Source organism: Spermophilus citellus (genome assembly GCF_964194105.1).
Source record: "Spermophilus citellus genome assembly, chromosome: 4".
In the NCBI taxonomy this organism is placed as follows: domain Eukaryota; kingdom Metazoa; phylum Chordata; class Mammalia; order Rodentia; family Sciuridae; genus Spermophilus; species Spermophilus citellus.
The window spans coordinates 205,401,396-205,427,507 of NC_138185.1; the positions used below are offsets into that span (position 1 = coordinate 205,401,396).

The 26,112-nt window shown below is 39.7% G+C and overlaps 1 protein-coding gene across 1 annotated transcript in view; it reads left to right on the forward strand.

The window, feature by feature from the left end:
- TSHR (thyroid stimulating hormone receptor) overlaps window positions 1-26,112 on the forward strand; it is a 153,437-nt gene that overhangs the window by 121,786 nt on the left and 5,539 nt on the right. Inside the window, exon 8 of the mRNA XM_081291518.1 lies at window positions 8,800-8,877. Coding sequence (XP_081147644.1) covers window positions 8,800-8,877 — 78 coding nt within the window. The remainder of the gene's footprint in view (window positions 1-8,799; window positions 8,878-26,112) is intronic.

The window sequence follows — 26,112 nt, forward strand, 5'->3', positions numbered from 1 at the left end:
CACCAAGCAATGGTGTCATTGGTCAGTGAAGATCTGACTATACCGATGCAAGAAGACCATCCACTCAATGAGCTTCCAAAAGAAGTCTCTGTAGGGATGATTTGATCAAAAGGCTGGGATAGTGAATGTTGTTAGATTTAAAGACTTGAGGTTGAGGTTAGTTCATGTATATTAGCCATTTTGTTTCAAAACATTGACTCCTATTCATGATTAGCACCCTGGTCATGTTTAGAGAACTCTGCAGAGATTTCAAGAGATTTTCAAAAGGAGTCTTCTAGAATCAGGATACTCCATTTTATGGTTTGGTCATAGAGTCAGCTATAAAATATCAAACATTTTTTAGAGACATTGTCTATTGAAAAGATGGGGAAACTAATAAGGGAACAAGAATTTCTATCCCATCTTCTCTCTAGACTTTATAATAAAAGAAGAGATTGTAGGGCCTGGGAACATTTCCCAAATTTTTTTCTTTGAACTTTGTTTCTATATTAGGCTAATGAGAGTTACTTTTAAAAAGGCAACTCATGATCTTATAAAGTTGAACAAAGTATACAGATGATTTTTAGGTCTTTTAATAGAAGGGTCTGAATGCAGTATCCAAGAGAGGGTTCAGAGCTCTTGGCTCCCGGAACATCTCTTTGGTGTGGTGTTCCATACAACACATTTTGGGAATATTTCTTCTAAAAGAAAGGGAAAAAAGTGTTTTTCCTAGACACGGTCTTAGTACATAATGCTTCACTTCTGGGCACCAGTACATGAAGGGATTTCTCTCCACTAAGTACCAAATTCTACAGCAGACACCAACTGGATGCTCTGTTAGTTCATTCTGACACCATCTTCAGGATTCACTTCTGAAGACGGCATCAGATCCCATAGGCTATGAGCTCAGTCCTACATATTCCTACTTCACATGATAATCACAAGCCCTAGGTTGTGACCTGCATTTCTGCCCAAGTGGCTATCAGTTGGGGTTTCTCTCTCTCTCCTGTTCAGTTAATTTGCTGCTGCAAATAGAATCATATCATGCTGGGAAATCCTTTACTTAAAGGACAGGGAAAGGAACATCCAGATGGAGGAGATCTACAGGGCAGAGCATGTGAGAAGGGGTGCAGAGCTTCCCTGTCCTCTCAGGGCACACCACTCTCCAGGAATCTCCACATGTCCAGCTATCCAAAAGCACATCCAAACCCCCTGTCCTTATGGAGACTTGTGGAGAATTCGTAACATAAGTAAGACTGACCACATCATTGGCCATTGGTGACCAACTCCTACAGAGATTCTAATCTAGGAAAATTTTGGATTATTTGATGGTGCTCTGTCTGAAACTAACCCTACGAGGTGAGTGTACAGAGTCTGTCTTTCCACCAGCTTGCTCTTCAATCCCCTCATAGGCTTTGTGAGGGAGCTGGCCGATGGTTTGGCAATGGCTCTTAACTCCCATTCTACTCACTGTAACTTTCCCCCAAACACAGAAAAGAAATCAGCGTACCATTTTCAACCTACTTCCTTGACAATCGTACGTTAAATATTAAAGTTATTTGGAGGATTCTAACAAATGCAGAAAATATTTCTTAGTTAAGGATCATTTTCTGGATTTTTAAAAAATCCAGACTGGGGATCAGCAAACGTTTTCTCTGGAAAGGGCCCAGATAGCAAACACTTTGGGCTTTGTAGAACATCGGGTCTCAGTTGCACCTATTCAGTTCTGCTGTGAGAGTATAAAGGCAGCAGTAGACAATATATAAACAAATGAAAGTGGCTGTATTTCAAGAAAACCTGCCTTATAAAAACTGGTGAAAATCAAGATGTGACAGGAGGGTCCTAGTTTGCAGACCTTGGCTCTAAATGACGGCATTCAGTGAAGATGGCCACTTGTGGCCAAATGTGCATCTATTTCTCTCAATTCCTAGTAAGGGTGAAAGGGCAAAGCCTGGGATAAAGATAAGAAGTATCTGGATGAAAATATTCCAGGGTTAAGAGTTCAGATCCAATCATAATAGAAAACAAAGATGTCTTTTTCCAACCAGTATTGTGGATCCAACTGGAAACTCTGCTCCTATGATAAAACCATGTTCCAGCCACTCACCATTCTACCCTCAGTGTCTGATTCCTGGTTGATGAAAACTGGTTCTTTCCTAGCTTTAAGCACCTCAATAAGAGTATCATGTAGATCAATGTATAACAAAGCTAATGGTCATTTTAAGGAGCCCTGCTGCAGAAGGAAGACGAAGGTTGAGTCATAGTTAAAGGAAATCAATGTTATATGTCCATAGTAATCATGAAACAGTATTGACTGTGTGTTGCTTCTGGTCTCAATGTGTCTTGCATTTTCAAACTAGGTAAACAACTCAATCTTTTATAATTACCCTTATAAGATTCAAGGATTTCACAAAGAATGTTAGCAGTTTGGTCATTTCTCCCAAAGTATGTTCAGATATCAGTAGGTTCTAATTTAAATAATGTGTCATCTAAAAGAGCAATCATTTTCCATTATCTACCTCACGCCAGTGTGCTGAAACTAGCAGGTTTGACCTCATTTACACCCATGTTTGAGAGTAACTGAATAACAATACAGCCACAGCCAAGTTGGCCAGATGCCACACTGAACAAAAGCACTGGTGCTTCAGCGGCAGTTGAGTAATTAGTCAGAAGTTTGTAAAAATCATGGCAGATGTATAAAAGCACGTCGTCCTGTGATTTCTACATGGAGCCAAGAAGGTTGTCATCACTCAGATGTGAAATGAATAATAAATACAAGCATCCTTGCTCAGCAGAAGTTGAACTGCACTCAGTTGCGGATCAAGTCACGTTGTCCATTCTTTGGAACCTCTTTTTGGTCTTCTCTCTCTCCACAATCTCTGTGGGGATGTGTTCCTTCTCAAACATTGCCTGGTTCTCTTATTTTTTTATTTTTTTTTTTTTTGTTTTCAAACTCTGGTGACTAGCTACTATCAGTAAACATTAAGGCAGGAGAAAAAAAATACCATCTGGATGTGCCAAGAACCTAGTGAGACACTAATCATGACGAACCGAGAAGTCAACACAATTAAGGTACTGATTAGCATCACACATCAGCTGGTTAGAAGTTAAACACCACAGCTTGGAGCACTGGGAAAAGATGAGGATAGAGAAGATTAGAGGATTAAGCAGGCTATTATTTCTCATGGTTTAAGTATTTGAACAGCTTGTAGGATGTGCTCCAAGGCTGGCTTTTCCCTCTGCCTGTTGAAATCTTGAGTGCTTTCTCACCTGTTACTGTTTATAAACAGGTGTCCTGGACTTCTGCAACCAAAAGCATTTCCATAGAGCAACCTAGCTTCTCTCTAGACTAATGTGAGAGCCAGGCAGGGGATTCCTGTAATTTTCTGAATAACTGGAGTCATGGGAAAGAAACAGTTCCCTACAGAAGTGTTCCCATGAGGATCTCACTACACTAGCAGGTGCCAGCACAAGTTTCTTCTGAAGGGAGTGCAGAGATACAGGTGAAAATTCCTTCTTGGAGCTGAAGTATATCCTAAAACTTCTCAGACAGCCAAGCTCAAGAATTTGCAACCAAATATCCTTGGTTGGCCCAGGGTCATACTCTTTTCCTCACATGGATCACTTTCTTGGTGAGAGAAGATAGAAGCACATAGAGGATGCTTCTGTCTTTGTCTTGGCCAGCAAATGAACTTTCATTTATTCATCCAGCAAGTCTCTATTGAATGGCTGCCGTGTGCCAAGGGTGAATCCAATGGAGACGGTACCCACATATGCATATTACACATGTAACAGTGAGTTTGTGAATTGAATATTTTCCCCCTACTCATTTCTGACCAATTCCTTTTTCCCAACTATAGTGTTCTTCTCTAAGTATTATGAAATACACAATTTTAAACCAGGGCAGGTCTTCCTAAATCCCTGTATGGAAAATCTGACATCCTTTTTATGAGGAACTTCATTATTTTCAACAATTCTGCAAAGAGATGTAAACCCCTGTCCCTCCAAACAATGGAGAACAATTGAACACACACAACTCTGGTAGCATCTCTTATTTATCTGCAGTACTGGGCCTTGTGCATGCTAGGCAAGCACTCTACCACTGAGCTACATCCTCGGTGCTCTGCCCTACTTTTAAAAGAAGTATCAGTTCTTTGCACATAAGCCTTTCTCAGTACTTAGATTTAGAAACCCTGACTTTCAAGAAATATTTCATTTCTTACAAGTCTTCCCACACTCTTTTAAGTTCATTGATGTTCCTCTTCTCCTTGCAAGGGATGGTTTAAATTATCATCCCCTATCAAATAATCATTGTCTCGAATAGGTTTCCATCTACTAAGATTTGTGATGGGCTTGCCAACATGGAATAAAGATAAGTTATGACTAACGAATCCTTTTAACTAGACTGACATTCCCCCAAAATGTCATGTGATAAATGGGGCTGATGGAAGCATTCCCTTTCTGGATATTACACTTTCTCCATCTGTATCTCCTCACCCTACTCCCATAGCTTCAAATGGAAGGGAGGGTGAGAAATTTGAACCCGAGGTTAAAAGCGAAATAAGGCAGTCCTCACAATTACCAAAAGTGGAGTGATGGTTTCATTTTTAAGCACCTAATTATCTCAAAGAGGTTGAGTACCCAAACAGCCAAATTGGGTTTAGAGAAGACAGTCTCCTGTGAGATCAGTTCACCTCCGTTTAAGTTGGCTGCGCCCACCCTGCATCTTGTTCCTCTCTTCCTAACTCTGACTGGCTTTCCCAGTTTCTGCAGCCTTTCTGGTAAACTGCAGTGCTTATCAACCAGTCTCATTATCCTCAGGGAGGTATTAAATATCAGATGAAAAACACTGCAGATTTGGACAAGCAATAATTTAGTTTTACAATAATTTCTGACGATGAGAGTAAGCCGATTTTCTCTTGCAACAGTCAGAGATGAAGAGGAAAAAACTGAAATGAGCTCACTGGCTCTTGATTTTCAACAGTCTGGGAACAAAATGTGATCTGAGAGCTGCATGGTCCAAAGAATACAAAAAAATAGTTGCCAGCCAGTGTGGCTATTGTGCCGAGTTTAGTTGTCTTTTTACAAAATCACACGGTTCAAGATTTTCTCTCCAGTTGGTGTTTTCTCCAAAATGGCGCTTGCCCACTCCAGTTATCACTAACCAAAGGATTGTCATTAATGTAGTGGGTTGAAGGAATCGAGCTATGATCAAATGGGGACCATGAATGGAGCCTTACATGACAGTATCGGGAAAGCACCGATTGGCTGCTTTGGCATCTTAGGTCTTTGAACATGTATGAGACTAATTATCTCTCTCCTGTCAGATTTAACAATGAATGCACTGTGCTAGAGTTTGGGTCTGGAATGTCCCCCAAATGCCCATGTGTTAAATGCTTGGTCCTCAGTTTGGTGCTATTGGTGGTTGGTGGAACCCTTAAGAGGTGAAACCAAGTAGGAAGAAGTTAGGTCATTAGGGATGTGCCCTTGAAAGGGATATTGGGACCCAACCCCTTCTTCCTCTCTGGTTTGTCAGCCATTATGAAGTGAATATCTTCCTCCACCATGTGCTCCTGCCATCATGTACTGCCGGTCCACAGACCCAAAAGCAATAGGGCCAAATGACCATGGACATGAAACCTCCAAAACTGTCAGCCAAAATAAGTTTTTCTTTTCTTAAGTTGACTTTTCTCAAGTATTTTGTTATAATCATGGAAAGCTAACTAACACCACCCTAGAAGTTAGGTGTCTAGCCATGACCTGAAGAGGCCATGTCTGGATCAAACCCTTTGTAAACCAGCTGCCTCATAATTACTGCCATCCAGAAGGGTCGATATTGGCCAATTTGACCACATCACATGCTAAGTCATCTATTCTATCGTTCTCTGTTGTTTTTTCTTTAAAATAATCACGTCACCCTCAGAATTTGACATCGCCCACCTCACTATCTTGGAGGGAGGATGTATTGATATATTTATTCACTCATTCATAATTTTCTTCCAGCAAATAGTTAAGGAGGCATTGAATTTGGCACTAGGTATTCATCAATGACTAAGACATAGAACTTTCATTCTGGTTGGGAAGACAGACAATAAATAAACAGATGAATAAAGCAGGTAATTAAAGATTTTGATAATGCTATAAAGGGAATGAAGATGTATGGAGACAAACTGGGGATGGCTGCTTTAGGTTAAGTCGTTCTTGACTACATTTAAGAAAAAAAAAATGATGGCTGGGGATGCAGCTAGTGGTAGAGCATTTGCCTATCATGTATGATGCCCCCGCCAAAAAAAAAGAAGAAAAAGAAAAAAATTGAAAGACTCAAAAATGTATACAATTTGTAAGATCTGTATGAAGTCCCAGTATTTACCTGTTATTTGGTTAATCCCTCTTCCTTCCCAGAAGGGGAAGATTTCTTCAGATTTGTTGGTAGATAAAACTCTCATCCCCACTGCTACAAGGAAGACCCACCTGGATTCAATTAATCAGAGGGAACTTTCTCTTTGAAGTCTGTGGAGAAAGACCTCTTCTGAAGTTGTTATGCTCGAATTTGGGACCCCCAAAAGACCCCCAGAGACCAAGATCAATGTAAGCAGCAAAGAGGTGTTTATTGCGAGCTAGCTTGGTCCTCCGTGTGCACACAGCAACTGGTGACACTGAGAGGCCCTGAGCCCAGGGTTTGCAGCGGTTTTATACACTCTTTGGAGAAGGCAGGGACTTCACATACATCAAAGCATCTCTTGGCAAATCATCACACACCGCAGGAAAATCATAAAACAACTCTAAAACATGATTAGCACATTCACTGACGGGAACAAGTTGGGTAGGGGTGATTGGTCAGTACAAAAGGGGTATTCTTTTGAACTGATTGTTTTAAGCCAAGAGGGGTGTTCATGCTGAACTACATGGTTTCCCAACACATTATCAACCACCATAAACTACTGGGAGGGTCATCTGGCATCCCAGTATTTCCCTGTCTCATGCTGATTGGTGGCTGCTAGGGGGTTGCTATGGATCCCCACCTAGCCTGACTGAGTTAGGGACACCTGGCTCCACAGATCTCTCCTGTTATTTGTAGATAAACCACTTAGCAGGGTAGGTATGTGCCTAGGAGTGCTCTGTGGGTCTTTCCAAGGACAAGGGTCATGCCCTCTTCCTTGGACAGGCTTTGCTCTGAGGTAGAGGCTGGTTTTTCAACGTTACTATTGACTTTCATCCTTGAGAATTTTCCATCCTGAGAGCAAACCTCATCAGTACAATAAATGGAAGCATTATCTGAATCATAGCAGACTCACTAAGGTTCTGTGCTATATTTTATTTTGTGTCAAGGTCCCCCCACTCAGCAGTTGGTTATGCTGGAGTCTTTTGTGGTGGTGGTGGTACAGCTACGAATCAAACCCAGGGGCTTACACTTGATGGGCAAGTGCTCCACCACTGACCCACAGCCCTAGCCCTGGGAGTTGTTTTAAATGTGTAAATAGGGATCATTCATAAGAAGGACATATATGTACTTTATTTCTTTTTAGATGATTTTGTTCTCTAAAAAAAGCGATGGTGGGGGTCAATTTCAAAATCCCTGGAAGCTTTTATCCATTTGGAGGAAATTTTATGTTTCAAAACCACTTTGTGACTTAAATTGCTTTAAAAATTACAGCCTCAAATATTCAATATGTTTTCAAAATGGAAAGATCAACGTGCCCATCAAATCCCTTCCATGGAAGGTATATGCTATGATTTTATCTGCCTAAACAATCCCTGTCCCCCACCCCCCAAATTGTGTTCTCAGGTGAAATACAGGCCATTCAATTAAATCTGAACTTCAAAGAAATAACAGATAACTTATAAAATGTAAAAATGTTTCAAAAATGCATGGGGAATTCTTCTACTAAAAAAAAATATTGTTTATTTGAAATTCAAATTATATTGGCATCCTGTGTTTTCATTTGCTAAATCTCACAGCCTTGCTCAAAGAAAAGATTTGGATCTCTGACCTGTCCTGTCACCACTCACCACCCTCATCACTTCCATTCCCTCCCTAGTTGAAGTCTTAATGGATATGGAAAATAACAACCCCCCCACCCCACCCAGGAAAAAGGGGAAACAACAATCACCAGAATAAAAGGGGAATAACAACCCCTAGGGAGAGAGGAGGACAATGTCACTTGGGGGTGGGGGTGGGGAGAAGGTAAACAATGGGCTCTGGAGTTTCATAATTTCCCATTCTACAACTATTTTCCTGAGTACCCAACCGACACATTCTACTATGATTAAGTCTCCTATGATTAAGTCACACTAAACATTCTCTATGGTTAACTCTCACTAAACCCTATAAAAATCAGACCTTATTGTAACTAATTGCCCTTTTCTCCTCTGAAAATGTGCCATTCCACTGCTTAATAAAGAAATCCTTGCTCCCATTGAGATCTGCCTCCATTTCAGTTATTTTTGTTTTCAAGTCCTGTCTTCCAAAAAAATTGGAATATTGACCAATACTGAGAAACAAAGTTTAAATCAATTGTTACCGAAGAGGATTGAAAACACAATTGCCACTGCACAGGAAAATAGAAAATTGAAGCAACTTTAATGAAACGTAGATATTCGAACTAGATCCTAAAGAAGCTCAGTTTCCAAAACTTCTGCCATAATTAATGTCTATAAACCTTGCACAGTTGAAACATAGAATACTTTGAGTACTTTGTGGTAAAAGAAGGTAAAGTAAAAACAGTTTATAGTTACGGAGCCCATAGTCACATTTTGTTTGGGTATTTGCACTATTGCTTAAACTCACCTAATTTGTTCTCTTTTCTTCTCATTCTCTAGTTATCTAAACAAGAATAAATACCTGACAGTTATTGACAAAGATGCATTTGGAGGAGTATACAGTGGACCAACCCTCTTGTGAGTAAGACACACAAAAGAATGTTTTAGTGTTTCCTTCCTTTACTGTTTTGGAATAGATGGAGACATGAGGAGAAGCTGATGTTCAAGGGTAGAGAATGTTCTTATCTAGATAAGGCTTCTGCTAACATTTTTCTGCCTGGCTGCGCAGGCTACTTCTTGGAAGAAAGCACTTTTTCTTTGAGATTCAGAAGGTCCCAAGCCCTGCATGCCCTTCTGATGTCTGGTCAGCCAGCCACCTTGGTGTGGCTGTTCATAGAGGTTCTGTTTGTGGAGCAGCTCCTGTTTGCAGAGATGTGAGGTATAAGGTCTGCAGATAGGTAGAGGGCACTATAGTCTTTGCAGAGAAAATATACATGGGTGGGCATTGCATGAGGCTGGCACAAAGGAGCAAATGAATGATAGTTTGATTCATATCTGAAAGAACTTCAATCATTAGGGAAGATGGGATATAAACATTTTCTAAAACAGCTGTATAACATACCTATTGTGCATTTCTTCAGACTGGCAGCCCCCACGCAATCAGTGACCAAGTTCTGTCAATTGTGTCCCTTGAGCCTCTTTATCCTTACCATACTCTCCATTCCCTTGGTTTTGCCTTAGTTTAGAATCTTTCATTGAGCATCTAGCCTAGTCCTCACCAGGTGGAACACAGCATGCTAGAGAGGCAGAAGACAACCTGTTGCGGACATGAAGGAGCATTTTACTGTGCTTTAAAAAAACTAAGAATAAGGTTTTATGAATATTTTGTACAGATGATTGATGACCCTCTGGTGTCAGGTAGAGAATGGATGCTCCCCAGAGAGGAGAGCATAATCTCCAGCCCTGAGGACTTGGCTTCTTCCCTTTTTCCCCTTTTACAATCTCATTTCCTTTCGGGTTAAATGCACCCAGTTAAGTGGGTTTGTGGCTCCGTTCTCTTAATAACTGTGATTCCAAGTGGGAAGTCATAGCAAAGTGCTTCATAGACAGCAACGGACTTAAATGCATTGTGTGTTTTTCTTTTTTCTTTTTTTTTTTTTTTTTTTTTTGCACAGAGTATAAAACAAGTTTCTATCAGTACTTTGTAAAATCTGGAACACATCTTTATCTGCATCTTCAAGAAAAAGGTGATTTCTCCAGTGAATGAGGAAAGTTGTTGCTTTCTAAAGAATCCAGTATTTTAGAGAGAGCCTTTAGAAACAGGTGTTTAGAAACATTTTCATGTTTCGTGGCTTTCCTGATGACAATGATGAAGACCATAAAAAAAATCTGTTTTTCTTAATCAGAAACAGAATTTTAACTGTTTTTATAATCTTTAAATTATAAATTTATATGGGCTTGTGTAATTTTTGTAATTCAAATGATTGAATATGTGTCATTCGAATGTCAAAGCCTTACCCTCCATTACCTTAGAATGTGACTGTATTTGGAGACATGGTCTTTAGAAAGATAATTAAATTAAGATGAGGATGTTGGATAGAACCCTAATCCAGTCTGGCTGGTATATTTACAAGAGGAAATCAGGGAAAACAGACACCAGAAATGCATAGGGAAAAATCATGTCAGGATGGCAACCATCCATCTGCAAGCCAAGGAGAGCGACCTCGGGAGAAATCAAACCCCCCTGACACCTTGATCTCAGGCTTCCAGCCTCCAGAACTGTAAGAAAACAGATTTCCGTTGTTTAAGCAACTCCATCTGTGGTAATTTGTTATGGTGATGGGTTTACAGAGTTGCAGTGGTTTTAAAGTCCATGTGTATAAAACATGAACATGACACACACCCAGATCAGTTTGAAAATCATCAGAGGATATGGATTTCCTTAAAAATGTATTTGCTGAATGTGAATGAAAAATGAGACTCTTAATTTATGATTACCCAGAGTTACTTTATTCTGTTATGCTTGAATTCGGGACCCCCAAAAGACCACCAGAGACTAAGATGGATGTAAGCAGCAAAGAGGTGTTTATTGTGAGCTAGCTCAGTCCTCCATGTGCACACAGCAACTGGTGATGCTGAGAGGCCCCAAGCCCAGGGTTTGCAGCAGTTTTATACACTCTTTGGGGAAGGCAGGGACTTCACATACATCAAAGCATCTCTTAGCAAATCATCACACACCGCAGGAAAATCATAAAACAACTCTAAAACTTGATTAGCACATTCACTGGCAGGAACAAGTTGGATAGGGGTGATTGGTTAGTACAAGAGGGGGATTCATTTGAACTGATTGTTTTAAGCCAAGAGGGGTGTTCGTGCTGAACTACATGGTTTCCCAACACATTATCAACCACCATAAACTACTGGGAGGGTCATCTGGCATCCCAGTATTTCCCTGTCTCATGCTGATTGGTGGCTGCTAGGGGCTTGCTATGGGTCCCCACCTAGCCTGAGTGAGTCAGGGACACCTGGCACAGCAGATCTCTCCTGTTATTTATAGATAAACCACTTAGCAGGGTGGGAATGTGCCTAGGAGTGCTCTGTGTGTCTTTCCAAGGACAAGGGTCATGCTCCCTTCCTTGGACAGGCTTTGCTCTGAGGTAGAGGCTGGTTTTTCAATTCCACTTGAATGCACCTGTCTGTGTGGTAACTTTTTCAACTAAGACAACTGTTTACACCAAAACCAAAATAAAGGGCATCAGAAGCAGACTTCAAACAGTCATATCAGAAAGTGTTTTAAAATTGTTTTCAAGACTAGTTAAGCATAGTTGATAACATTGTTTTACCATAGTGAAAAAATTAAATGTTGCTTATTTTGTCTTTAGCATTGCTTTTTAAAATGTGTACTTGGTATGTTTTATAATATGCGCAATACAGTATTGCAGTGACACATGTATAGAGCTCGTTATTATTCATATATTAGAATTGCATACTCAAATAATTTTTACTTACAAACATGTGAGATTGAAAGCATTTGAAGATCAGTGGTATAGACCAGAGCCACCCAAGGTATGGGTCCACTACAAGGTCAATGGCTGCCCCAGAATCTTCAGCAGAGCCCAGCTTCCTCCATGGAGAAGGTCTTGCCATGAGAATGTAGTCAGCCAAACTGGGCAGTTTCTCAGGGACGCAGTGGGCTTATAATCCAGCACAAGCTTCTTCTTCCCTTGTCAAGGACTGGTAGAAGCTGTTGGCTGCTGGCCACCACACTTTGTAAGGCAGTAGCATAGATGACAAAAGTCTCCAAATCTCCCCACTGCATTTAGTCTTGGTCCCTCTCAAATTCATCTGCCTCAAAAATCTGTGAGCCTAAATGCCAGCAGGATCTTAAAACCCAACACTGGCCTCCCCTCAGAATAAGGCATTGGTGTGGCACAGGAGGCCCTGCTATGATCTTTGTCTCATGCCACTCCGTACCTCTGACCAAGGAGTCATCCACATGGAAACTCTTAGCCCTGCTAATATTCAAACCTACTATGCAGCTATAATAAACTCTTCCTCTTCTCACTGTCTGGAAAAGCCTCCAACCTTAACTATCTAATAAGCTCCTGACACTTTTATATTCAAGTAGAGTTCTCCTCTTCTCCTCAGGGAAAAATGACCTCTTCTTCTTCTGTACACCACCACATACCCTTTGTGACTCTCCTGTACCAGATAATTATCCAACTGTGCCCCTTTATCCATCTCTCCAGGGTATCCTAGAGAGCAGCATTCATGTTTTATTTTTATAGCTCTAGCTCATATTTTAATGCCTGAGACACAGTGCAAGCACAATAAATGTTTATGAAAATAATAAAATTGACAATAAACAGTTAAATCATACTTCTATAATCCCTATAGAATTTAAATAGCAGTTACATGTTAAAGGTATTTTAGCTTATAGTGCTTAGGTAAATGTGTTCATTTCTATGTTTTTGGAAGTGGTCAATTCATCTACCCATTTGTTTGTGCTTCTTAAGTTGTCTTTTTTATTTATGGCAATATTTTCTACAACCAAGTTAAGACCAGACATCCAACTGCTTGAAAGTGCTTTTCTTGCTTCCTGATGGCATTCCAGGTTGAAGAAAGTGAACTTGGTAAAAAAAAAAAATTATACCAGTAATTAACTCTTGGCACCATCATTTCCTGACTGTAAGAACTAAGTCTCAGTACTCTCATCTGTCAAAACAGGATAACCAGAAGTAACAAAGTTTAAGCAGACAATCTAAAGGGACTGAGGGTATCCCCCATGAATGTTAAGCTATATTACAAGAACATTCACTTCCTTCTTGAGCTTTGACACATCATGATTCTGCTCTCTCTTAACCTCTCACTAGCTCAGTTCAGCATTACTCCAAATAGTGTTCAGTTCTGGGTCCCAGTTCTTTCTTCTCTGTATGTTCTCCTTTGGTTAAACCATCTGCTCTCAAATATCATGAGAATATAAACACTCTCTTAAGTCTCAGTTCTTAAATTTTATTAATCATCTTACCTGCCTGAAATTTCTGCTTTGTTTGGTTAAATTCTCCCTAATTAACTTTTGAAAATGTACAATAAATACATACTGAGACTTTCTAAGCTTAAGATGCTTGAGGGGGGCAATATTTTATTCTATTCTATTATTTTATTTTGGTACTAAGGACTTAACTCAGGGGCATTCTATCACTGAATTACATCCCCATGCCTCTTTTATTTTTATTTTGAGACAGGGTCTAAGTTGCTGAGGCTGACCTCAAACTTATGATCCTCCTGCTTCAACCTCCAAATTGCTTGGTTACAGGTATGAAGGGTCACTATTTTAAAGAGCGGTTAGGGAAAGCCACCTTGAGAAGGTGACAATTAGGAAAATAGTTGAAAGAAAGGAAGGGGTAAGCCATGTGGCTAACAGAAGCAAGAACGTTCTAGACCAGTGCAAAGACTTCCAGGTGAGAATATTCTGGCATATTTGAGGAAGAACTAGGAGGTCATTACAGCTCAAGCAGACTGAACTAAATGGGAAAAAATAAGACGATTGGTTAAAAAAAAAAAAAAGGTAATGAGGTATGAGAACAATTTGTAGCCCTAGAGGCCATTATGAGGTCTTGATTTTGTTCTTAGAGCAGGAGCCTTTTGTGTTTTTTGAGCATAGAACTGACTCATGTCTTAACTGGAACTCTAGCTGTTGTGTTGAAAATAGACTAGAGGGGGCCAAGTATGGAAACAGAGACCACTTAATACCCCAGGTAATGCACATAAGAGATGATAGCAGCTTGCACTAAGGCAGTATCAGTGGATGTGATGAGAAATGATCAGATTCTGACTACTTATAAGGAAAAGCTAACAGGATATGCTGGTGTTGAATGTGGGGTTGAGCAAAAGAGAAAAATCGAAACAACTGCAAGTGTTTTTGCCTGAGCTATTGGAAAATGGTATACCCTTTCCTGAGGTGGGGAAGAGCAACTGCAGGTACCTATGTCACCTCCAAGCAGGCAGTGACATATGAGAATGTGAAAAGCACAACAGAGGTCAGGGATAAACATATATTTGAGACTCTTTAGAACGTAGGTGGTGATGGGAGAAATAGATGTGGAGGAAATCTCAAAGAACAGATAGAATTAAGACTCATGATAACCCTCCCTATCAAAGTGATTTTCCACTAAAACAATATTAAAATGGGAGTAATTTGAGTGGGGGGAGGCCATACCTTCTCAGTGACAAAGAAAGATAGGTGACCATGTAAATAAGTGACAAATGTCTTCAAAGATGTAGAGAGAGTGGCTTGCTTAGTACTTACATGGGTTAAACCCATAAAAAAAAAAAAAGCTAATTCAAATGACATGATCTAAGGAAGATTTCATCAGTTAAATCTTAAGTAAGGGTATTGGTGATGTTGAAGTTGGAAGTCTTTAAAAACTTCACCTGTTCCCCCAGATATCCCCTCTCATCCTGAACCATTAAGTAACTACTCCCAACCCCCAACACACACACAGGAGAAGACTAAAGTTTTTTCCATTAAAATACGATCATGAAGATTTAAGGATAAAAGGCATAGAATTTGGGACAGAAGTGAAGAACTGTTGTGAAAACAAGGTCTGTGAAACTACATTATAACATTTTAGGGAGGGTACCAGGGATTGAACACAGGGACACTCAACCACTGAGTCACACCCCCAGCCCTCACTTTTTTTTTTTTTTTTTTTTTGAGACATGGTCTGGCTGAGTTGCTTAGAGTCTCACTAAATTGCTGAGGCTGGCTCTGAACTTGTGATCCTCCTGCCTCAGCCTCCAGAGCTGCTGGGATGACAGACATGCGCCATCATTCCTGGAATATTATAACATTTAAGACCAAGAAGCCCCCCTCTACTCTCTCATAAAATGAATGCACTCTAGGGAGGAGTTAGAATTTGGAGGAAGCTGACATTCCCAAAGATAAGAAAGAAAACATAAGAATGAACATTGGTAGTCTCCCCAAATTACCATCGTATCACTTGTCAGCCAATAACCCCCAAGCTTCCTGTAAGCTTCCTGCAAAGTCTCAGAAACTTAGTATTCTGTTCACCATTTTTTTGGAGCTTATACCAGGGAAGAAAAAAAACGGAGAATTCAAAAATGGAATGATCAACACAGGAAAGAAGTAAATGGAATTCCAGGATGAGCATAAAGGGTGGCCCTGGGTGTCCACATCAGAGCTGAAGGCTCCGGAAGGAAGTTCATTTGGAAAGCAAAAGGGATGGTCAGATTCTCTGACAGGACTGACTCTGGGAAAAAATGGTTTTGGGGTGTTTTACAGAACTTTGGAACATATGAAAGTCCTAGCAAAAGATCCATTCCAACCAAGGCATATAAATTTAGAAAGAGGCAAAGAGGAAGACATCCCATTGGACTAGAAAGATAATGAAATCACAATATGCAGAGTTGTAATAACCAAAATAGTGAATGTGGGTTGGATCCAGTAAGTCCTAAAACTATTTCAGAGAGTAGAGGGGTATCCAGAAGGGAAATGTATGTTGTTGTGTTACTGGAGTCAAGGTTGAAGACCCTGGGTCTGGTGATCTCAACAGACTAGGCTCAGCTACTTGTCCCAGGATACCAAAGGTACAAGCAGGGGTGTAGGGCAGGAAAGGAGATTTAATTGGCATGGCCACATTGGGAAGGACAGATATAAGAGTACAATGGCCAAAGACCTCACCTTTGTCTCTGGGTAATTGCTCCTGTTTAGGGGGGCAATTTCACCAGGAAGTGGTCTGTTCTGTGAGGCTCAAGGTTGCTTGGAGGTGGTTTCAGTCCTTTGTCATAAAGATTCTGGTATCAACCAGACCTGTGGTTCCGGGCATCTAAAGTAACTGCAGAAGAAAGCCGCTCAAAGAAAAAAAAAAGGCTAAAAAGGCAAACAAAGTCAGGGGAGGGACAAAAATGGAGTTGGTTAAGTCAGTGACTGGGTCCCCTCAGGCGAAGAGTGATGCAAGAGAGTTACATCTTAATCTTCCATAGCAGGGAGGCAGTGGGTGATATCTAAAACCACTAAGTCAAGAGAGGTTTGTGGGCTGGGGTTGTGGCTCAGTGGAGCGCGCTCACCTAGCACGTGCGAGGCACTGGGTTCAATCCTCAGCACCACATAAAAATAAATAAATAAAATAAAGGTATTGTGTCCAACTACAACTAAATATATAAAAAGAGAGGTTTGCAATTATGGAAGGAAACACCAAAAGTTGAAAGTGATTGCTTTTGAGGTATCAGAAACCAGACCAGCAGAGACTGGACAAGAGTTCACTGCAATTTGTGTTGTCAAGTTTCTAGGGTAATTTACCTTTTTCAGAAAAGGTCCACATATTAATAAAAATTTAAATTTTTATTTATTTAAATTTAAATTTTGATCTCAGCACCACATATAAATAAATAAGAAATAAAGGTCCATCAACAACTAAAAAATATATATATATATTATATATATATATACATATATATATTTCTTTTTAAAGAAAGAAAAGCTTTTGAACTTAGCTTGGGAGTAAAGTACTTATAGGTTTTTTAAAATCAAGGTATGCAATCTCATTTTCCATTTTTATGCTTTCTATTTTGGATTACCTCGTTTTCTTTCATGTTATTTTGAAAAAGAAGCTCTTGGTGTTCATAATGCTGAAGGAAAGAACACTGAAATGCAGGGCTTTCTATAATAGCCAGTGTTATCTAAATTTTAAATTATGTAACTCACTTAAATAGCCTGTAGCATACTCATGGAAATTACTATAATAAAATAGTCCCAATGATAAGTACCTCTTAAGAAGAAGGAATCTTTGTGAACGTATCCTTGAGTTTCCATTACAAAAATAAACTTCAAAAATAAACTTGTTGCTTTTTTAGCTGATCAAATTAATCACTTGAAAGTCCAGGGGTCATAGTACTGCCAACTTTCTTGGTTTAGAGAAAATAAGTCTTTTTTGTTGTTTTTATATTCTTTTTGATCATCCCAAGATTATATGATTAGACAGCTGAAAATTTGTGGCAAGTTTCTCTCTAGTGTGCCTGAACTCTAAGGAAATACATATTTTCTAGATGTATCCAGGGCAATTTTTTTTTTAGTTGTAGAGATGGACACAATATTTTTATTTTATTTATTTATTTTTATGTGATGCTGAGGATCGAACCCAGTGCCTCACGCATATGAGGCAAGCACTCTACCACTGAGCTACAACCCCAACCACCAGAGAAAATTTTTTTTTCTTGAGGTATAATTTATATAAATAACAGTTTTTAAATGTACAGTTTAATTGTTCTACCTTGATTATGATTTAGAACATTTTCACCACCTAGAAACTTCCCTCATACCCCGCCCTCTTGTAAATAATCATACAGCTTTTAATTTTTCCAGTATAAAAATCTAAGAATAGGGGTTGGGGATGTGGCTCAAGCGATAGCGCGCTGGCCTGGCATGCGTGCGGCCTGGGTTCGACCCTCAGCACCACATACCAACAAAGATGTTGTGTCCTCTAAGAATAAGGTTGCCAAGCCATAGGACAGATGTATGTTTATCTTTATAGAAAATACTGATGAACTGTTTTCCAAAATAGTTGTTCCATTTTCTATTCCCATCAGCAAGGTATGAGAGCTAAATACTGGCCAACCTGTTTTATTGCCAATCTTTTTTTATTCTAGCCATTCTAGTGGGTTTACAGTGGTATATCATTGTGGTTTTAATTTGTGTTTCCCTACCTATAAATGAGGTTGAGCACACTTCCATGTTCTTATCCATTTGTATATTTTCTTTTGACAAGTGTCTGTTCAAATCCTTTGCCCATTTTTTGGTTGTATTCTTATCATTGAGTTGTGATCCTGCATAAAAATTTGGGCTAAATGAAATAGATTTTGGTTCTAACCACCAGCTCACTGCCCTCCCAAGTTTGACCTCTCTTTCTTTGTTCTATGCGTTAACCGAGGAGAACCTGCTAATCTAAAACAAACCAGGGCAAGGGGTTCACGTACTCAGTTCACCACAAGCATCTTACTGAATGCCTAGTCAACTCCATGAAAATTATAAGGATAAGACAGAGTCTCTGCCTTTAAACAGGTTACAATCAAATTCAGGAGAAATTTACATAAGTAACTATAACACAGGTTTGATGTAAGAAGAGCCATAAGACCTAATTAGAGAATCAAGATACCATTCTTGCTTAGGGCCATCAGCAAAGGCCCCATTAAAAAAGTGGTATCTGAGATGGGATTCAGGTGAGGGGTGGAGTGAGAAAGAATAAGGTAAGCATACAAGAAAACATAGAGTGAATTCAGAGGTGAACTTAGGTCAAAAAAAGAGTGTTTGAAAGATGTTGATACTATATTGGGGGAAATCTGATCTGATGATAAGGACAGTAACTGGGTTACTATGGAAATATCACGAACAGGTACAGAGCTCTCTGCAGCTTCTCTCCTATGCTCCTCCACCCTCAGTCCTAGATGCCTTGGTCCCAGCCACTCAGCTGGGACTGTTCTTCTCTACCTCCAGGCTATTTGGTAGGGACTGGACCTCCCTCAGAGAGAGGGACAAATCGGCCTGGAGCTCCAAAACTGAACCCCTGATCATTTCTGCCAAAGCTACCTCAGGATCTTTATACTGATGGGTCCTTGTCTGGCATGCTCTTTTCCTGGAGATTGATATGGCTCTCTCCCTCATCTCCTGTAGACATTTGTTCAACAATATTATCAATTAGGCCCTCCATAACATCTTCCCCCCACCTCTAACTGTGACTCACTTCCAGCCTCTTCCTTTTTTCTTCATTTTTCCCACAGCACCTATCATCATCTAATATACTATATGTCCTCTCTGCCCACTAGAAGGTGTGCAAGAGTAAAGCAGGAATATCTGCCCCTTTAGTTCGACCACTATGGTCCTAGCATCTAGAAGTGCCTATAGACAGAGAGCAATCAAAGCATTGTTGAATAAAAGAATTTTAAAACATGACATGCATTTAAACACATTGAGGCAAGCTCGATGTCTTTAACAGCTTTTTTAAAAAAAAGCCTTTATTTTAATTTAGTGTCAACAAATTCATTAAATTGTCTATATGCACTTAATTCATCTATTTGCTCTTAGTTGCATTTCATCTACCGATTTACAAATGTGTCTACACACAGCTTCTACATTAATAATTGATATCAGAAATTTGGCAAGCCAATTAGTGCTTATTTAGTTTGCAATTGACTTTCTCAAAACTTAATTTTAAATAAAATATCTCACAAAAATGGAAATTATTCCAATGTTTGAACAGTGCTAGAGTACATAATTGTTTCGGAGAAGAAATTCATTCTTCCTGCAACATCAATTACCAGTTGGCTCTTTTTCCCCCTGGCATTGTTAAATTTTGGTGATACTCCTGTCCTGTGTGTAACACTGTGTATAATCCTCCTTCCAAATTCAGGTCTTGTTACTTTCATTAAACACTTGAGATGGTTCCCATGACCCATACAATTAGACTTCAAACTGTCTGCCAGCCTCAGCTTAGCTGCATCCTGATTTGTAAGTAAACACTTGCTAGAGACAAAGTCTCATGGAATTCAGTGCCCATCACTGAAGAGCTCTTCAAGGAAAGCTCTTCCTAAGAGGAAGCCCTCTTACTGTGACTCCAATCACAAATGGACTCAGATCTTCCAGCTGCTGATAGCAGCTCTCCATATACTTCTCACTCTGAAATAAACAACTTTTTAACTGTATGTTCAAGGTATGGTTTTAGAAGAGAAGTCATGCTAATGGAAAATCCTGAATTCAAAATGACCAAATAAAAATTGGGGTGCATAGAAGACACAGGTTCAAATAACTTAAAATGGTCCCTGACTTGTTGAGTTTGGGGATTTCTTCAGAGTGACTCACTCTAGAGTAAGGGTCTTTCTCCACAACTCCAGAGCCAGGACACTGTCTCATGTGGCTCAGCACTCAACAATTATTTGGTCCAAGCTGCTGCATTGTTCTACATGGGAAATAGAGTGGTGATTAAAAGTTAACGCTGAGGGGCTGGGCTTGTGGTTCAGTGGTAGAGCACTTGCCTAGCATGTAGGAGGCACTGGGTTTGAACCTCAGCACCGCATATAAATAAAAGTCCATCCAACTAAAAAAAAAAAAAAAAAGTAAAAGATGATGCATTCAACCTACACTTGTATTTCTTCTTCCTCTTCAGATCCTCCTGAAAAGATGAGGAAGGAATTTTTAATACACATAAATCCACGAGGGCAAGAGGACACATAAGACATATTGATGGTCTGGAGAACTATGGAATCCTGAAAGAAAAAAAGGCAGAAGAGAAGGAAGGGAAAGCTTAGAGGAGTCCAGGGAGCAGACAGTCAGCTGCCTTGCTCTACACAGAACCTTTGAGGGGCGATTTAGAGGTGACATGTTGGCAATGGCAAGAATGAGACATAAAATCAGAAGAATTCATGGAAGGTCAAAATGCCTGCATCCAAATAGTTCACCTTTGAACTAGAGGTCTCAAATCTCTTTTCTGAAAATTCTGGAAAATTCTAAGACAAAAAAGATATCCACCATCTGGGATTTTAAAGCCCAACAACATAATTTTCAGCTTTCTATACAATTGCCCTTAATCAAAATCTGCCAGTGGAAAAACTTGCTCTTAAGTATGAATGTGTAACCAAGGATCACCAAAGAATGCTTCTAATGTGAAAGATTGAAACACAGGTTAAACAAATGGGGGGAAATGAGCCTATAGAAATCAGATATTGCAGAAATCAGAAAAGAATTATTAACAAAGCAATAATTAGTGACCTGCGATAAATCTAAGAAACTATTTCATCTCTATTACTATAACAACACTAACGATTATAATAATTTACTGAGAACACACTCTCAGCTACTATTCAACAAGCCCAAGATAAGGAAACTGAGGCACACAAACGCTGAATGACTGGTAATAAGTGCAGAAGCTGGAATTCAGATCTAGATAATCTGAATGTAAAACTCATGCATCGTTGCTTCTTGGTCTTTGAGTTATGATCAAGTGTAATAAAACCCATACCCCAAATGTGTGGTGGGCATCCTCAAATATCCCATCACAAAAGGAACAAAAACCAAGAAAGTATTCTTTAAAAAATGTACTCATGCATCTGACAAATCCATATTCAGAGCTTTCTGTTGATCAAATACCAGCCTATTTGTCAAAAGTACTGCAGTGAACAGAACAGGCAGAGTCCCAGTTCTTGCGAAACAAAAAATTAAAAATTCAGTACAAGAGATGGAAAATACAGTGAGGGAATTCTACCAGAAGACTTAATAAAAGTAACAGGAGAAAATGACAACCAAAGAAGGAGATATATCTAAGTGACTCAGAAGACTCCTTTTCTACTTAGTAGGAATTTCAGAGAAGCAGAGAAAAACAAGAGTAGTAAGTTATCCCGGGAACAACATAAGAACACTTTCTAGAGCTGAAAACATTTCTAGACCTTCAGTCAGGTCTCCAGACTGAAGGGGCCCCTCAACTCCCTGTGCCCAGTGCAATAAATAGAAAAAGATTCACATCAAGGCACATCTTAATGAAATTTCATACCATAAAAACTTCCAGAGAGCTGGAGTTCTAGAGTGCCGGCTCAGAATGCAAAAGAGCCCGAGTTCAATCCCTACCATAGCCAACAACAACTTCCCGAGTCAAAACAAGTCAATGACCAAAGAACTTAAATGGCATTGTACTTACCAAAATCAACACTGGTTACTAGAATTCAACAGGGTAAAGTCTTTTAAATTCTGAAGAAAATGATATTTTTAAATAAATTATTGCAATCCCAAATTTTACAGCCAGGTAAAACATTAATTGAATGCAAGAGAAAGACTGGAAAGAAAATAGAAAATACCTCCTTAGTATGACCTTTCTAAAAAGTTATATGAAAAATGTGCTCCATTGAAATGAGGGGGCGGGGGAAGAGAAGCAAATTAAAAAAAAAAAAAAAAGAAATGTGAGAGATCAAGAAGATGACACAGGAATTCAGGAAGGTACCCCTAGTGGGGAAAGGAGAAGTAGTCTAAGAAGCTCAAATTTCATTCTGTAGACATTGGAGCAAGCAGGGGGTTTCAAGCTGGTGAGCAAAACAATGAGATCATGTTTTAGAAAGAACATCTGTACTAAGTTTGAAGGTGGGATTGATAAAAGATATTTCTGGCACCATCTTGGAATTTTTGCAAGGTTTGGGTGAAAAGTAATTCAGACTCAAACTAAAACCGTAGCAATGAGAACCAGCTAAGCTGGCATCTGGTGGGTCGAGGGAGCACAATGGCATTTTACTATAGATTTTTACAGCATGAATCTAAGACAAGGTCAAGAAAGACTCCATGAGGACACTGAAGCTTCAAATCCTGAGATGTGGTGGATAGAAGATAGGAAATAAAATATATCAATAGGTTTAGAGGGAAGATTCATTCCATTGGGGATATTTTGAGTGGAGAGGAAATGCTACATCTATTGGGTAATATAAAGGGGCTTCTGCTTTCCTTTCTGATATCACCCAGAATGTCTTTTTAAAAGTGTAAGAGAAGATAAATTTTCAACAAGAAAATAAAAGGATAGTAGTTGCTTGCTTGACCCTGTAAATGTAAAGTAGTACAAGGAGAGCAACCTGCATCAGGAAGTAAACAGGATCACTTTAGCAGCAATGGGTTTAATGGATACTTAGAGTTACAGCAGGTCCCTGAGATGAGGTTGGAGAGCTAGTCAAAGGCCAGACCTGCAGGACCTTGAGAAATGTAGTATAAAGAGTGAGGCTGGGGATATGGCTCAAGCAGTAACGCGCTCGCCTGGCATGCACGGGGCGCTGGTTCAATCCTCAGCACGACATAAAAATAAAATAAAGACGTTGTGTCCACTGAAAACTGAAAAATAAATATTAAAAAAATTTTTTAAAAAAGAGTGGATGTGTTTTAGTCAGCTTTTTTGCTTCTGTGACTAAAGGACCTGATCAAAACAACTGTAGAAGAGGAGAAGTTTATTTGAGGGCTCACAGTTTTAGGTGTCAGTCCATAAGCAGCTGGATCCATTCCTCTAGTGAAGCTGAATATCATGGAGGAAGAGTGTGACAGAGGGAAGCAGCTCACATGGTGATCAGAAATGAGAGAGAATGAGAGAGGGGTGGGGGTGAGGGTAATCTTGATGAATATAGTATATCCAGGTAGTCTCCAGGTCTTCCAAGCTGAGCCTCACACATCACAGAGCAGAGACACCACATCCCCACCATGCCCTGTTCATATTCCTGATCCACAAAGCTATTCTTTCTTTTTTTTGGGGGGGGGGGTGGAGTATCAGGTCTCTGGAGGCATTAACATTCCAATCTCCCAGGGCAGGCCTCCACTGATGGCTTGTCTTTAAATTCTTGCTTCATTTGGAACCAACATGCCTTGTTTCTTTGTCTAAATTTTCGTATCTGCCTTCTTCATTAAAAAAAAAAAATGTTTTAAGAAATGAGAGGTGCTTCTAAATGAACTCTATGGAGCATCTTACCTAATACAGACTCCTGAGCTCCACCATAAGAGATTATTTAATTCATTTGTTTGGGGATGTGGCTGAGTCTGTAACGCAGATGATTCTGATGCTGGGGTCCAGGGTAGTGCTTGGACCCTAAATGCTGATTTTCAAAATGGTAACCGACCAGTTTCTCCCACAAATATCTGCCTCAGTGATATTTCCACAAGTTAGATCACAATAAGGCACCAAATTCTTTGACATGCCTTCCATTAAGAGGTGGGTTCTATATCCCCTGCCCTTGAATTCACTAGTTCTTTTAGAATCTGCTATACCTGAGAAGTCCAAGCCATATGGAGCAGCTATGAGCTCTGCCTTTGAGTCTGCTCCTCAGACATGCCAAGGAAGGAGCCTGTAGGTCATTCCAGCCTCCAGCAATCAAGTCACTGTTACAAATACTGAGGTGCTGCCAGAAATCAAACACATGCATAAAAGTGGGTGGTCATGTGTTTTAGTCAGCCTTTTTGCTGCTGTGACCCAACCAGCACAATTATAGAGGAGAAAAGTTTTATTTGAGAGCTCACGGTTTCAGAGGTCTCTATCCATAGAAGACAGGCACCATTTCTCGGGACTGGAGGTGAGGCTGAACATCACAGCTAGAGAGTGTGGCAGAGGAAAACAGCTCACATCATGGTGATCAGAAAGCAGAGAGAGAGAGACTCCACGCACCAGAAACAAATATATACCCCAAAGCCACATCATACATCCAAACCATACAGCAAGGCAAACTTTACTTCTGCCAGAAGGGCAAGCTACAGAACCAGGCTGGGAGCCAGGTTAGCAAGTGTGCCTGTCCCAGGTAGTCCCTGGTTGTCCCTGCTTATTTCCCTAATGGGGCACTGCCCTTCATCCTGATTGGAGAAGCTCAGGGTTACAGTCTATGTGATTGGCTAACTTTAAAATTGGGGCAGGCAAAGAGAAAGGCTATAATTAAAATGGCTACACAATTGGATCCAATTAAGGCTGAATACTATATTCTGAAAATAAACCACCAGATTTTCTATTTCTCACAGTCACCTCAGACTTCAGGTCTTCCCAGCTGAGCAGAGACACCGCATCCCCATCATGCCCTATTCACATTCCTGATCCACAAAAGCTATTCTTTTGGAGGTGGGGGGGAGGGCAGTGGAGTACCAGGGATTGAATTCAGGGGTACTAAACCACTGAACCACATCCCCAGCCATACTTTATATTTTATTTAGAGATTGGGTCTTGCTGAGTTGCTCAGCACCTCACCTTTGCTGAGGCTGGCTTTGAACTTGTGATTTTCCTGTCTCAGCCTCCTGAGACGCTGGAATTACAGGTGTGCACCACCACACCCTGCCACAAAAGTTATTCTTATAATAAAAATATTATGGTTTCATGCCACTTCATTTTGGAGTGTTTTGCAATGCAGTAACTGAAACTTTACAACTTTATAGTTTTGGAATATTTTGCGGTGCAATAACTGAAAGTTTTCTCCAGGAATATCTACTAAAATGCAAACACTCCTTGGAAGGATAAATTCTTTCAGATAACATGTAAGCAGTGTATCTAGCAAGTAGCAAGGCAGGGAGAATGAGCTAAGATATGTTTTCTTTTCTCATTGACCTGAAAGCACCATGGGCAAAGAGATATATATATGTAGCTTCCAGAAAACTGGAGGCAAAAAGATGGCCATACCTTGAAGTCAACTTTGCTGAAAGAGTAGATGAGGCAACAGAATAAAATCCAGCTTGACTTACTCCACAGCTGTACTAGAGACCAGCTCCAAAACCCCTCCAACAGCTCTCTCACTAATTGTAAAGGTGTTTATGCCAATTTCCCAAATTTATTTGCCTAATGTTAGAAATCACCTAGAGATCACATAGTAACAAGCACCACAAGTCATGCTTACCACCAGGCAAGTTTGGAAAATATTAAATGACAGAATTTTATGTCAAATACAAACCAAGATAGCAAATGTGTAATCTTGCCCCACAAGAGTCACAATTCTGCAAGGATAATGGGGTTAATTTGTGAGCTTTGTGTTCATACAAATAAACAACAACAACAACAACAAAATAGTAGAAAGTTCTGGAAACCTTGGACCTTGAAAATTTAAATCCCACCTAAGCCCTGTTATAATCATGTGCAGAAAGAAGCTGAAAATATTAGAATTCATTTGCTAATCAGAAACTACTAATTATGTTACATTTAAAAATGTAAAGATTTTCCATAAGGAATGCTTAGTAAATATTTTCATTTATAAAATATAAAATAAGAGGGATGCTAGGTTAAATATTCATGGTTTTATTCAATCTATTATCTAGTCCTAGTAAAAATGATAGAGCAAGACATATAACGTGGACTCTCTGGATTGAGAGAACAGAGATTG